The sequence below is a fragment of the Copadichromis virginalis genome, linkage group LG12 (assembly GCF_057382275.1).
Source record: "Copadichromis virginalis isolate Kocher_CV1m ecotype Utaka linkage group LG12, C_Virginalis_male_GT1.1, whole genome shotgun sequence".
Taxonomy (NCBI): Eukaryota; Metazoa; Chordata; class Actinopteri; order Cichliformes; family Cichlidae; genus Copadichromis; species Copadichromis virginalis.
In genome coordinates, this window is record NC_140629.1 from 23,556,542 (window position 1) to 23,570,019 (window position 13,478).

General features: G+C 38.2%; 1 protein-coding gene across 3 annotated transcripts in view; it reads left to right on the top strand.

Annotated features, from left to right (window-relative positions):
* Nucleotides 1-13,478, top strand: part of stpg2 (sperm-tail PG-rich repeat containing 2) — a 58,506-nt gene that overhangs the window by 22,517 nt on the left and 22,511 nt on the right. For all 3 annotated transcript variants that reach the window (XM_085475560.1, XM_085475558.1, XM_085475559.1), the window contains exons 9-10: nucleotides 9-172; nucleotides 393-485. In XM_085475560.1, coding sequence (XP_085331686.1) covers nucleotides 9-172; nucleotides 393-485 — 257 coding nt within the window. The remainder of the gene's footprint in view (nucleotides 1-8; nucleotides 173-392; nucleotides 486-13,478) is intronic.

Here is a 13,478-nt window from a genome sequence, read left to right on the forward strand (position 1 = left end):
CTGTCCAGGTCCAGGTTCCTACAATGTCTTTGAGCATGGCTTAGCCCGGGAAAGTTTTAAAAAGGCGTTTTTTTCTCAAACCAAGACGGGAGGCTTTGGCTCTTCTTCTCAACGCAGCTCCCTTTTCTACAAAAAGGAATCTGTCGAGACCCCGAGTCCAGCACAGTATGAGGTAGGACAGATTAGTAGTAAGTCATGAATTTTTCACAGTGTTATTCATCACATCATTTAGAGATTAGTCCCAGATTCGTCAATATGTTTGTCAATATTTTTTGATTTAAAAAAATCTCCTAAAAAGTTTAAGCTTGATTAGAGTCTTGCATGTACGTTGCATGTTCATATTGTCACGTGTATGGGCACATTAATGTCATTGTCATATGTTTTGCATATAGAAGGAAAAGAAGACAGAGGAGAGCTACAAACAGCAGCACACAGCGGCTTTTAAATCGGTCACAGAGCGTCTGGCTTCACCACTGCTGGCTAAAGTAAGTTTCTTTTTCTCTCCTCTTTCTCTGAGTTTGTCTCCCAGTTTCTCGTTTAAAATGGAGCACTGTAACAAAAAAAAAAATAAAAATTTCCCCCAGGGATCAATAAAGTATTCTGATTCTGATTCTCCCACAGTTGTTGTTGTTGGACAATTTTCCATCCAGAGATCAAGTTTATGTTGCAAATCTTCTCAAACCTACTTAACAGAAGAGCCGAAATGAAGTAAAACAGTAGAGCGTGCCAAGGTTTTAGTTTCATAAATGGGCCATCACAGCAGTCCATTTTCTCAGATTGTCTTCTTTTCTTTTCCTTTTTCCTCCTAATGCTCATTTAAGCTGAAGAAAACAGGTCACATCTGTGATAATTATTTTCTTGCTCCTCTCCTCTGTGATGTCACTTTTCCTGTGAACATCCTCCTTTTGTTCTCTTCCACTTTGCTTAATACAAAATCTGTCATATATTTACATACCAAACTCTTTCCACTTCTCAGTGTTACTTTGATTATTTTTCAAAGCAGTTATTTATTTTATTTATGATCAAACAGTTTTGTGTGTGACTCAAAATTAGAACAAGAGGAAGCTATGTTTTTAGGCTTAATTGTATGATTCAATATTAAATACTTTGATGTTATTGTCTTCAAACTGTTGTTTTTCTAGATGCCATTATAAGGATATTATTCTTGAATTTAAAGATTTCTACAGCAACTGGTTATCTTAAAGTGTTTAATAATTCATCTCAACCCCAGAAATTTTGGTGTTTATGTTAACTTTTGCTTTCTTACTCTGCGGGTCCCGAGTTAAACCTTTCTCAGCTTTAAGGCAAGCGATTAGAGCAGCTATGAATAAAACGCAGGACACTGTTAAGTGATATACCCTAACATACATTAGAGTTACCTAGGTAACTGGAGGCTGGAATCTAGGCTAGCAACAAACCACCAGCGACAGAGCAGTATGCGATCAGAAAACCTACTTGTTATTGGAAGGTGCTGGTAGGGCAACTTGAAAAAGTGTGGTCCAAATTGGAAACAGATTTTGGCTTTGTCTTCAAAGTGAAAGTTGCGTTACACTTTTCAGAGTTTTACTGCTGCTCACTGAGTAGTTCATGAGCATTTGCAGACAAGTTGAGATCCTCCATGCACAGAAGCATTGCAGGTAACCATGGGAACCTTCCAGACTCCAAAACAATCACAAGGAAGGTTTTGGTGTAGGTTTGTGTATCTCATTTTGAGCATTTTTCTCTAGTTGTTCTCTGGTTTGGAGGGGGCCATGGACTGACCTTTATGCACAGGTAGTGTGCATAAAGGTACTGTCATCAAACCCCAGCAATGTATATTCACCAACCAGTTGGCAAATATATACATTTTTCCCTGGTAACTGATGGGTATGAGAGGTCGCTGGCCGGGTTCTAGGTCCGTGTAACAGGGTGGCATCATGATTTAATCTTTAATATCTTTAATTTTTCAGTGTCAAAATGTTGGTTTATATTCTTTTGTTTTTAAAGTTGAGAGATCAGGACTTTTTTCATACTGGGTCCTCAGTGTGTAAATATTCACAGATGTGAAGTCCTGCAAGAGTGAATCAATTTACTGCTCAACACAAGATGATAACTACACAGCCAAAGGAAACTGCACACACACTGTAAATTGAAGGACTTATTTATTCCTGGGTGGTATATTTCATGCTTAAATCTAATATTACATTTGATAAAAAATGATAATAAATCCCACGTCTTTGCAGATTTTCATCTAAACAAACAGACAACTGGCAAAAAGTAACTGTTTCGAATGTGAAGCAGTATTTCTTTGCCCTGTATGAGACATGCCAATATTTACTTGCATATAAATAATGCAAATGTGAAATTGCTGGATGTGAGGGATTGAATTTTACTAACTCGAGCACTGAAAAATTGTGAACATGTGAATTTCTGCCTGAGCTACAGTGAATATTAAAGATGCAGAATTTGTACTTTCAAGTACCCTTCTGGGTACCAGCTGCTGTTTACTCTGATTAACTCTGAAGGGTAGAAGCGTTATCTTCATCTTGAGGCAAAGGTCCCCAGAGCTGATTTTAACACTGCAAACTGGTGCTCTCTACAAAGACAATGTTTAAAGGGTAATTTTGCACTTGGCATTGTGGGCAAAGATCTGTAGGTACATACTGTAACTCTAGCATCACTGGATTCAATTGATCTTGTGAGATTCATGTGCATCTCTCTCTGCATATCACTCTCACAGGATGTTTCAAAGAAAAAATCTATTTCTGGCAAGTAATCTTGAACATGCCTTGACATGTCCACTTGTTTGCACTTCTCAGCAACTCTAATTAAATTGGTGCGATATCAGCAGTGTTATTATTTATAGACACTCAACAAACTACACAATATGGGTACGTGTGTACATGCAGGCACTCAACAATTCTTTCTTATTTTAACTGCATGCTCCTTTATGACTTTTTTCTATTGTGTGTGTGTGTGTGTGTGCGCGACAGCGAGTGGTGGCACAGTGATGTGACAGACTGACTGGCAGAGTGCGCAGCTTTTCCTCACAGTGTGAATGTGCCTGAATTTTTCAGTGTTTTTCAGGAGTGAGAATGAACTTATTTAGACTTCAAGATGCTGCTTTGTAATATTTCGGTTCAATCTGACTTCACACTCTGCTGTCGCAGATTTTTCATATTCGAAATCATGGCTGTGCACTTACTGTATGTACATCAAAGAAGCTGATTAAAAGCTTTCTGCCTATATACATATTCATTTTCTATGTTTGTGTGTGTATATAGGTGACAAATGAAATTCCTACTTTTTGTTGTCAGTTTTAATGTGCTGCATTATTGTGGTGTTTATTTATTATATCCCATTTGGTTACTATACTATATCAATAGTTAAAACGATAGGAAACTCAGACAGTTTAAGTCCCTTTGAAGTTAAATATTAAAAAATAATGATAATGGTATTTCCCAAGTTAGATGACGTTGAAGTCCCAGTGGTTTTCCATCCCCTCTGCACAAACCAAAAATGCTTTACAGTCACTGGTCGTGACACATAACCTTAATGGGTTTTGTTCTTGCTGTATGTTCAGAGAGGGATTTACACCGTGGACACCAGCTGGATGCCATTAACTACCTGTTAGGACATTAAACCAGCAGGACTCTGGGGACAAAGGAGCAGGGCTTAGGAACCGCGATATTGCATAAGTAGCTCAACTTTAGAAATTGACATGTGCGAGAAATGAAAATATTATCAAATGCGTCTCCATTTGCGACTTAGCATACTAATATCACACATTGGCAATCTCCAGTGAAAAAATTCTCTTGCTCTGCCATGTAGTGAGATCAGAGATCATTGTCATTTGGGCAAAAGATGTTAACTTAATTGTGTTTCATGGTGCTATGAGCTGCACAGCAGAAAAATAATGTCATAAAACTATCTGCGTAGTGCAAAACATTATTTTTGCTGGCCTCATGAGTTGTACTGTGTGCCTGCCACTAAAATCCCATCAGGCAAAACAGGGCATTTGTTAAAGCTTTTATTCTCATTGTATTTTTTTATGGCAGTTTGGCAAAAAATGCAGTAAGCACGCTGTATATATTTATACATTTTTACATTGTTTATGCATTCAGATAATGCAGATCTGTCAGATTTTATTGCATATCACAAATGAGCTCAAGTGAGAGTGTTGGGACTAATTAGAAAACTGCGAGCGATCCATCAAGAATTGTGGTGCTGATCACCTCTTTATTAGTCTCTACCTCATATATCTGTCTGCAGCGTTTGCTATTTTTCATGACAATGGCTCAGTTGAGTTTTCTGTCAAGCTGCAGTATATTGTGCTGATGGATGATCTGACTCACTTAGAATCCTTAGTTTGCTAAATTCCAATGCAGTAGAAAACTTGACAGCATACTACACAGAATCTGCATAATGTTCAGATTTTGACATTGTCATGTGCTAATAGTTTTTGATCAGGATTGGATGTCTGCAAGTTGAAATGATCAGCAGGAGGCTTTCATTACATGCTGGAGACATGAGCTGATTAAATATTTAACAACGGCTTTAACTTGGTTCAGTTCCCAGTCGCAGTACCTCCAGCTTGGTTGTGTGTTCACGCAAACATAATTGGTCATGTTTGCAGGTGGGAGGCTGTTGAAGTCGAGGTGAAAAGAAGCAGCTGGTGGCACATGTCTCAGAGGTAGCACATGCCCGTCTGCATCTCTCAGGCAAACAGCATTAACAGAGACGAGGACTGCAGCACAGAGGATTTTGTACATTCCAAATTGGGCTAGGGGAAAAACACAAACAAAAAATCAAAACATCATTCTCAAAATAGCAGAAAAAAACAGCTTTCATTTACAATATCGCCACCCTGTTTTCCTCGCTTACACCTGTCTGTGGTTTTGTTTATAGGGGAATAGCACCTTCAAATTGTCCGTGGTGGGGACGATCTGAGGCTAAGTGTAGTTGCTGCACACAGAGCCCCCTTTATGACCATTTAATGAAAAATCACCTGGGGACATCTTAGCTGTAACAGTTAGCCACATGCTGTGCTTCAGCCAAGGCTGTATCCCTGGTAACGGTCCCCCACTGGGATGGATATTAAAAGAGTCTAATCAGAAAGCAATCACGAACATGAGAAGGCAAAAAAGCAGGAAAAAAGAATAAAGGCAAAAAGTGTGTCTTTATTATCTCTTTTATGTGTGGGAGTTTATGTCTTCTGTACTTTGACTTAAAAGCTTCAATTAGTATTAAAGGTCAACATTTTGCTGGAGAATTTATTCACATTTCATGGCTTTTGAAATCAGAAATATAAAAGATACACCATGTCAGTTGAAATGATAGAAGCTGCTTTTGTGCAGTGCATTAAACACACATCCAGGAGACCTGTTATCTAACTTGTCTTTGCTATTACTGGGTGACTTTTATTTTTCTGATCATTTATTTTAAAGAGGTTTTTTTGTTTACTGGCGAGTTCCACATTATTTGAGAGGAGTCTATTATTAAGTTTCCTCTCAGTGAATTTCAAATTAGTTTTCTAAAGATTTAATGACTAAACAGTTCCTAAATAGCCACTCACTTGCCACTTTGTTAGGTCATCTGTGTAACTGCTTGGCTGAGACAACGTGCTGATGTTCAAAGTGAATATCAGAATGAGGAAGAAAAATTCATTTAAGTGAGTTTGAACAGGGCATTGTTGTTGGTGTCAGAAGACTTGGTCTGAGTATTTCAGAAACTGTTGATCTGCTGGGATTTTCCCAGACAACCATGTCTAGGGTTTACTTTTACACCCTAGACATGTCCATCACTTTATCACCACTGTGTACCTATTTGTGATGGCTACTTCCATGTCCCAAAGCTCAAATCATCTCAAACTGGTTTCTTGAACATGACAATGAGTTAACTGTGCTCAAATGGCCTCACCAGTCACCAGATTTTGATCCAACAGAGATTGGGTTGTGGTGGTACAGGAAATTCGCATCATGGATGTGCAGCTGACAAATCTGCAGCGACTGTGTGATGTTGCCATGTCAATATGAAGCACAGAGGATTGTTTCCAGCATCTTAGTGAATCTATGTCAGAAAAAAAATAGTTTTCAAGAGAGAAGTGGATTCAACCTGGGACTAGCAAGGTGTACCTAACAAAGTGGCTGATAAGTGTATACTGTGTAACAAGTACTGCATAATTTAATAGGAAGATTTTGAGGAGTCTTATCTGGTGGTGGATTTCTTAAATTTCTGACAATTTAAATCAAACACAACATGACTTGTTCAAATACTTGAAGCTATGTCAGATCTGCACTTTACCCACATGTCTGGATCTGATAGGGGCTGATTACCTGTCTGGGGAGAAGAAAGACTCACACCTTGTTGGGAAATGGCAGATATGAAAGGAGAGATGATTATGAGTATAGAGCACAGCTTAAATGAGTGTTTGCTTTTCTCTCCCACTTTAATCCAGAGCGTTTTCCAGTATCATTTCCCTTGATCCCCAAACCTTCTTTCTTCACTTCTGGACTGGTCTCCCTACATCTCCCTTTCATCACTGTTTTCTTTCACCTCATATACCTCTTTTCACATTCTCTCCTCCTCCTGTCCAACCCTTCCTGACACTGGCCTTTCTCCCTCAAAGGTCATGGGATACCCTCAGGCAGTGCTGGCAGAGAATAAGTGTAGAATTTAATTTGGACCTATGTTTCAACCCGAGGCAGTGGAATTCCTCCCTTTTCTATAAGTCAGTGAAGTATTGCCTTGTCCCTTGAAGTGACAGGAGAGAAATTTGACTTGGCATTTTGTCTGTCAAGTTCTTCAACTACATCTCTGCTTTACATCATCTCTGTTAGCAGTGATAAGATTAGTTAAGTTTCTAGTGGATTTTCACTCTTTTTTATTTAGTGAGAGTGAGGAATTGTCAGTGGTAAGGGTATTGGTTTATCGTAAGGTGATAGCTATTCCTTTAATAAGGGGTACATTGCAACCTGTGATGTCATTGAATTGTGGACAGTGGGTTAAACTTATTGGTTAATCCAATGAGATACACAATGCAATGACTGTGAGTAAATAGAGTATTATTTGATATTAAAAAAAATCCATGAGGTAAAAGTGAAAAGTTCAGCCAACACCTTAGATTAACCACCGTTACACCACTAAAGCAGAAACTCACCGAAGAAGCAGAGCCTCATTATTCTGTATTTTCAGCAAGTGAAAGGTTGCAACTTTCTCCGCTTTAGTTTATTTCCAGCATTAACAACAGTCCTGCAATTTTTTCATTTATCTCATTACTATATTCTCAATTAGTATACATATTCAATTTTGCCAGTACTATCCTAAAGTAGGTAGAATTAAAAATAAATAAAAATAACACATTTGACTCATGTTGTTCAGACACCTTAAACCAACAGGCTTGAGCAGTGATGAAGATTAGAAAGTCATACTCAAGAAACTGAAACAGTACTGTCTGAGGAGGAAGCCAGGAAATATGCAGCTTTCCAAAGTGTTTCCATGGGAGTGACAGAGGTTGTTATTATCATTTCCTCCAAGACACTCACTGTGGGTCAAATTAAAAAGACAAACAAAACAAAACTAACAAAGGTTTGGACATCAAAGTTTATAGGACTACGAGACTAAGCAAGAGAAGAAAACAGGTTGAGATCAGTGAGCAGCTGATCTGTCAGTCTGAGATGAGAAACTCACTGCAGTGAAAAAAATCAGTATTCTTCAGCATCAGCGGTGCCGTTAAATGCCAAGAAATGAGACTGTGTGTGATGACATCCAACAATAACAGAAGTCATTCTTAATGAAAGACGACATAACTTAAGGTAAAATAAAATGAGATTAAGAATATTAGAAAAATTTGTAAATTAAAAGATGAAATCCTATACCCTCACATTTAGCATTTTGTTTTCTTTACATACAATTTAATCTTTTATTTAATTATTTAATTGTAATTGTGAATATTTTTTAACTTAAAGCGTTTTGGAAAACTCCAAATAATGACCATAAATAATGATCGTAGAGTACAAACAAATCCAGGTATGAAAATATTGATGAATCACTGATTTGTGCGAAATGTCTGTATGCATGATTTACGCACAGATTTGTGTGAGAAATTTGCCCTCTCTTATGTTTATAGCACAACAGAAAATAAGAGGTTTTTCCTCATTTAATGTATGATCTGTAACTACTCTAAATACTGACTGTATGCTATTGTTGTTAATGAACAGGTGTGAATTATGGCAGATATACACAAGTTAATACAAAAACTATTTCAAAAACATAAGAAAAAGGGAACGCTCCATGGCAACTCAATAAATGTAATGTGATTAAAATCTGTTCATCTGTGCAGTTTGGGGGCATTTGTGACTTACGATATGACAACATGTAAAAGTGGTCCAAGTTGAGATCTTCAGATGTTTTGCCTCATTTAAAAATAGTCCTCAAGATGTATGTATTTTAGTGCGATGAAAGAAAAACATCTAACTCAGACATTTGACAAACTGGAAAAGGGTGGAATGCCCACTATGGGTCAGGGACGAGTTTAAGTATCTCAGGGTCTTGTTTACGAGTGAGGATAGAGGGAAGTGGGAGATCAATAGATGGTTGATTGTAGTGGTTTGGTGTGTTGAAAAGACAGCTGAGTAAAAGCGAAGAGTTCGATATACCGGTTGATCTACGCCCCTTCCCTCAGCTATGGTCATATCGACATCTACTATTATATGAAAATAGTTTAATTGTAACACCAAGATGAAAAGACAGCATAAACATAGCATAGCTTTGGTATCCTCACTGGCCTCCCCTACCTTCTAGAACATAGGTGTCAAACTCTGGCCCGCGGGCCAAATTTGGCCCGCAGCCTAATTACATTTGGCCCGCGAAGCCATACCAAATTACTATTAGAGCTGGCCTACTGGTATTATACAGCTAATATATATATTGTTTAGTATTAAGCTTTGCTTGTTCCATATTCAGTTTTTCAGCTAAACGTGTTTGAGTCCATAAGAAAAGATTCATTCTTATATCTGGAGGAATAAATATATTTCAATAAATATTAACGTTAGCCCGCGACTTTGTTCCAGTTTTGAATTTTGGCCCACTGTGTATTTGAGTTTGACACCCCTGTTCTAGAAGCTCAAAATTCAGTGAGCACAATAAGTTATTAACTAGAGCAGGTTTTGTATACCTTGAACAGGTCACCAGTCTAACACAAGGCTAACACAGGAAACTCTCATATAAATGTGAGCTCTGACACAGGTACATCACCAATATCTTAAACAAAAATATCTTTGGATTATGGGGGGAACCCTACAGTCCTGGTATCAGAGTGAACACATGCAGGGCCCCAGCTGGCCAGTGACCCCCCCCCCCAATTTAAATATTCAACAATATGAAGATTTTTGTTGCAATTTTCTTTGCCTCATGGAAGAAACTGGAACCAAGCAATAATGTCTCTGTCAGTCAAACACACTTCACTTTATCTGTACTAATATCTTTTACTGACAATGAAGAAGACTTCATAATTCTCTCTCAGAGAAACTGAATCAGTGAGAGACGATATTAAACATGTTTTTTATTACATGTACCGCTGACATTGATTGGAAGCAAGATTCATAATATATCAATGGTGCCAAAATAATAATGAAAACAAATAGAAAAAAGGGAGCACTTCTCAGCTGGAGACATTTCCATCCTCCGCTTGGCAGCTCCTTCTGTTGCTTGTTAAGATAATACACAGGCTGTGTGCATTTTACACTTACTCATATATTATAATTTTGCTTTTGTTCCTGTGAATGATGGGTAATAAGGGCCATGTACTGAAATGAAGTTAATTCACTCATAAAACATAGTTAACGCTAAATGCTAAAATATGTAACTGTGCTAGGTGTTACTGTACCTACAGTGTGTGAGGCAGCTCCAGAGTGTCCTGCCAGTATTGATGCACACCAAGTCAAAATATATTGTCAAGGGGAGGTATGTGGATTCTAAATTGCTGTGCTTCCCTCCTATCCCTTTTGTTGGCCATATACAGCATAAAATTCTTATTCAGTCGATGCTGTGTGTAGTGACACAGAGAGACATCATTGACAAGGGCTGACACAGTGAAGAAAAACCTCATTAATGTGGATGACAAGTGCAAAAAACAACATACTGCTCTCAGAAAAAGATACCACACATAATGGATTTGAGAGAGACAGAAAAATTAAAGGAGAGATGAAACTAAATGGAAAAAACAGTAGGAGGGATTGAAGGAGAGACAAAGAGAACGCGAAAGAGAACCTCTGTGTATATTGTGTAATTATCTATCCTATTAGCTCTGGTTGAGATAATTAGAGTGTTTGCTAAACATACATTTATCCAGCTGAAGAGCATCAACGCTTGCTCTGCGCTGCAGAATGAACCGAAATGTGGAAACCCATGTGGCGAAATTACACAGAGAATGAAGGGGGTGAGATTAAGGAACTGGGTAGAAAGTTGGTGGTGGGGTTTGATGGAAGAGGGAAAAAAAGAGTTCAAATGAAGGGAGAAAGATGGGAGGACAAGTGGTGAAAAATTAAAGATGATAAATAAAAGCAGCGGGACTCAGTCAGAGAGTGTGACAGTTGCATATGCCATGGGCGAGATATGGTTGAGTTGCAAAATATGCAGTGGGCCAGGGTTTGTCACTTATTGACTTTTTGTCTCTGTGTTTCATTGCATTTTTATGATATATCCATGGACAGCTAATGGCATGTCATGGTGCAGCCTCTATTTATGGGAGACAAGGGAGTCGGGTGATGAAAGAAAGGAACAAAAACAGGAAAATAGACTTATAGATTTGATATGGATTTTACTGTCAGCTGTCTGGGTAATGATGATGATGGGAATCCCTGTGAGAATTTAAGCAAGCTCACACACACTGACACACAGTGCTGTTACTGTGAACGCGACTCATTTGAAATGCACCCATAAACACATAAATACATACATATTACTCCGATATCACCTGGAATGTAGAAACATGTCTAGATAGGTCCATTTGCAAACTCTTATTAATGCACACACAATTTGTAGTGGTTCACACACAGGAGATCAACACACACACACGCACAATTAAGTGATTGAATGAGCGCTTAGTGACACTTCTACCCTGAGGCATCAGACAGTAACACTTCCATCATGCTTTGAATATCTTGAGAACATTTCATAAATGTGATAGATAGCAAAGTAAAAAGTGAAGAGGAAACAGGGGGTGGAACGACTCCTGCTGCTGCATTTTGTAGCGGTATTGACTGGTTTTTTTTCAGGTGAGAGATTTGACTCCCTTTTTCTATCTTTTTGTGTTTTCTATACTTGCTCACTCTCCTCTGTTTGCTTGCAGCAATAAACAAAATAAGAAAGGAAATGACCTACGGCTATGTGCTGTTGTGCGAGCTGATTTACCCTCCTCCTTGTGATGTGCGATACCACTTATTTCCTTTCAGATCCGACACAAAGTCAAACCCCGGCTGGCATATATTGAATACCAGTCCTCATGGATACTAATACTTGATGCATACAAAAACTTTCTGTGCTCAGTGAAGTGTACCCTGTTTGTTTCCCAGGTATCATGTGATTGTTGCTGCTCTGTTTGGATCCACTGGCTGAAATTGATCACTATATGCGAACTCTGCATGCAAATGCTTATTTAGCCACAGCTATGAATGCAGCCTCTGGAAATGTACTGGCTACTGTTAAAGAAACAGGAATCAACAGGTTGCTTGCTCAAACTTTATAGGAATAAATGTTACTTTATAGAAATACATTCTATTAAGATTGAAGTACAAATGCGGGCGGCACAGTGGTCAGCGCTGAATATCTCACAGCAAAAAACGTTGGCACTCAAATCCAAATGTAGTTTGCTTGTTCTCCCTGTGGCTATGTTTTTTCTGTCCAGGTAATCTTCCTCTAACAGTCTACAGACATGGATGCATGTTGTGTTTTAAATTCGTTGTAGGTGTGAGTGTAATAGACTGGCAAGCTGTCCAGGGTGTACGCCACCTCTCACCTGTGACTCTGAATTTGATAGGTGCTTAAGAAAATCTATGGATAGAAACTGTCTGTATAATACATAATGAATACTCGTCAGCTATATGTCTATATTTGGTTAAGGTTTGCAATATAATAAGACTTTCAAAATGAATGTACAGGTTAAAGTATATTGTCCTGTATTTAATACTGCTAGTAAAATAGCCTTTTTCAGCATCACCTCCCTTGAAAATTTTAAAACAATTCATACGATCCTAGGGAGAGAAATCTAATCATACCTCAAACATTGATGGTGAATCATTATAAAGATATATACACTATTTAGGATAACATTTAAACAAGCTACAGTGGGATTCCCATATTTAAAAGTAAAAAGCAATAAAGTGCAACAAAGTGATAACTTGAAATTCCACAAGTGACAGTTTTCATTGGGGTGGGGCAAACACTGATTTGTTAGTGGATCCACAAGTTTTAAGGCTTATTAGGAGCCACAACAAGGTAGCCACATATAATACATCAAGTAGGTATTTTATAGCACTTAAGAGTTATCATGTCAGAAACTGTTTGAACTGTCAGATTGAGTGTTGCCTAGAAATTTATTCAGAAAAAAATAAATGTGTTTTTTTGCCTGTTTGACCAAAACAGTACTGACACTTCACTGACTGGAGCCAGATGTTGGATGAAGATGAGTGGGACTATATGTACTCAAGCAGGTCTGATGTTGTGACATGTTTTGAGTGTATGTGTGTATGCGTGCGTGTGTGTGTGTGTGTGTGTGAGAGACAGAGAGGGAGAGGAGAAGGTAAAGCTGCTTTATAAATGCATATAATGACAAAGCTAAAGGTTCTGCTGGTGTCTTTTAGAGGTTGGGATTTCCATGACCTCTTACAATATTAATTAACTGTAGTAAACAACAAAACTTTCACTGCTCTTTGTGGTGAGATTGCTATTAAAGGCAGTGCCTGGGCTTCATTAAAACCAGATTAGATTATTCAGACCATGAATATACACCAAAAATTACACAGCATTTTGGAGAGTCTCCCAAGTGAGTATAATGTCCAAAAACAACATATGTTTACGTTCCTGTGGTAAAATCCTTTAGCACAGGAACGACTTTAGCAGACTTTAGCACCACTTTAACCACAGTTTTTTGTCCTGAGGTCTTGTTTTATCCAGGTAATTTAAGTGTTAAGGGTTTTTCCCTTCTCACTGGAGTAAATCGCCCTGGTAACTTATGCTGTAATCCTAACCTGCTCCGGGACAATTTATGTTCCAGATTAGAGATCAGCAGGCAGGAAACCATTGCCTACGGACCAATTGATTTTCCATAAAATAGTGTCACTAACCCACTTCCTGGAACACCCATCGGACCTCTGTGCACAGACAGTTGGTGGATCTAAAGTTTTTCATTAGCATCTAGTCTTCATAATTCCCTGATGAGGATCAGTAAGACATACAGCTTCTTAGATGGAACTTTATTCATTGGTTTTCTTTTTTATCTA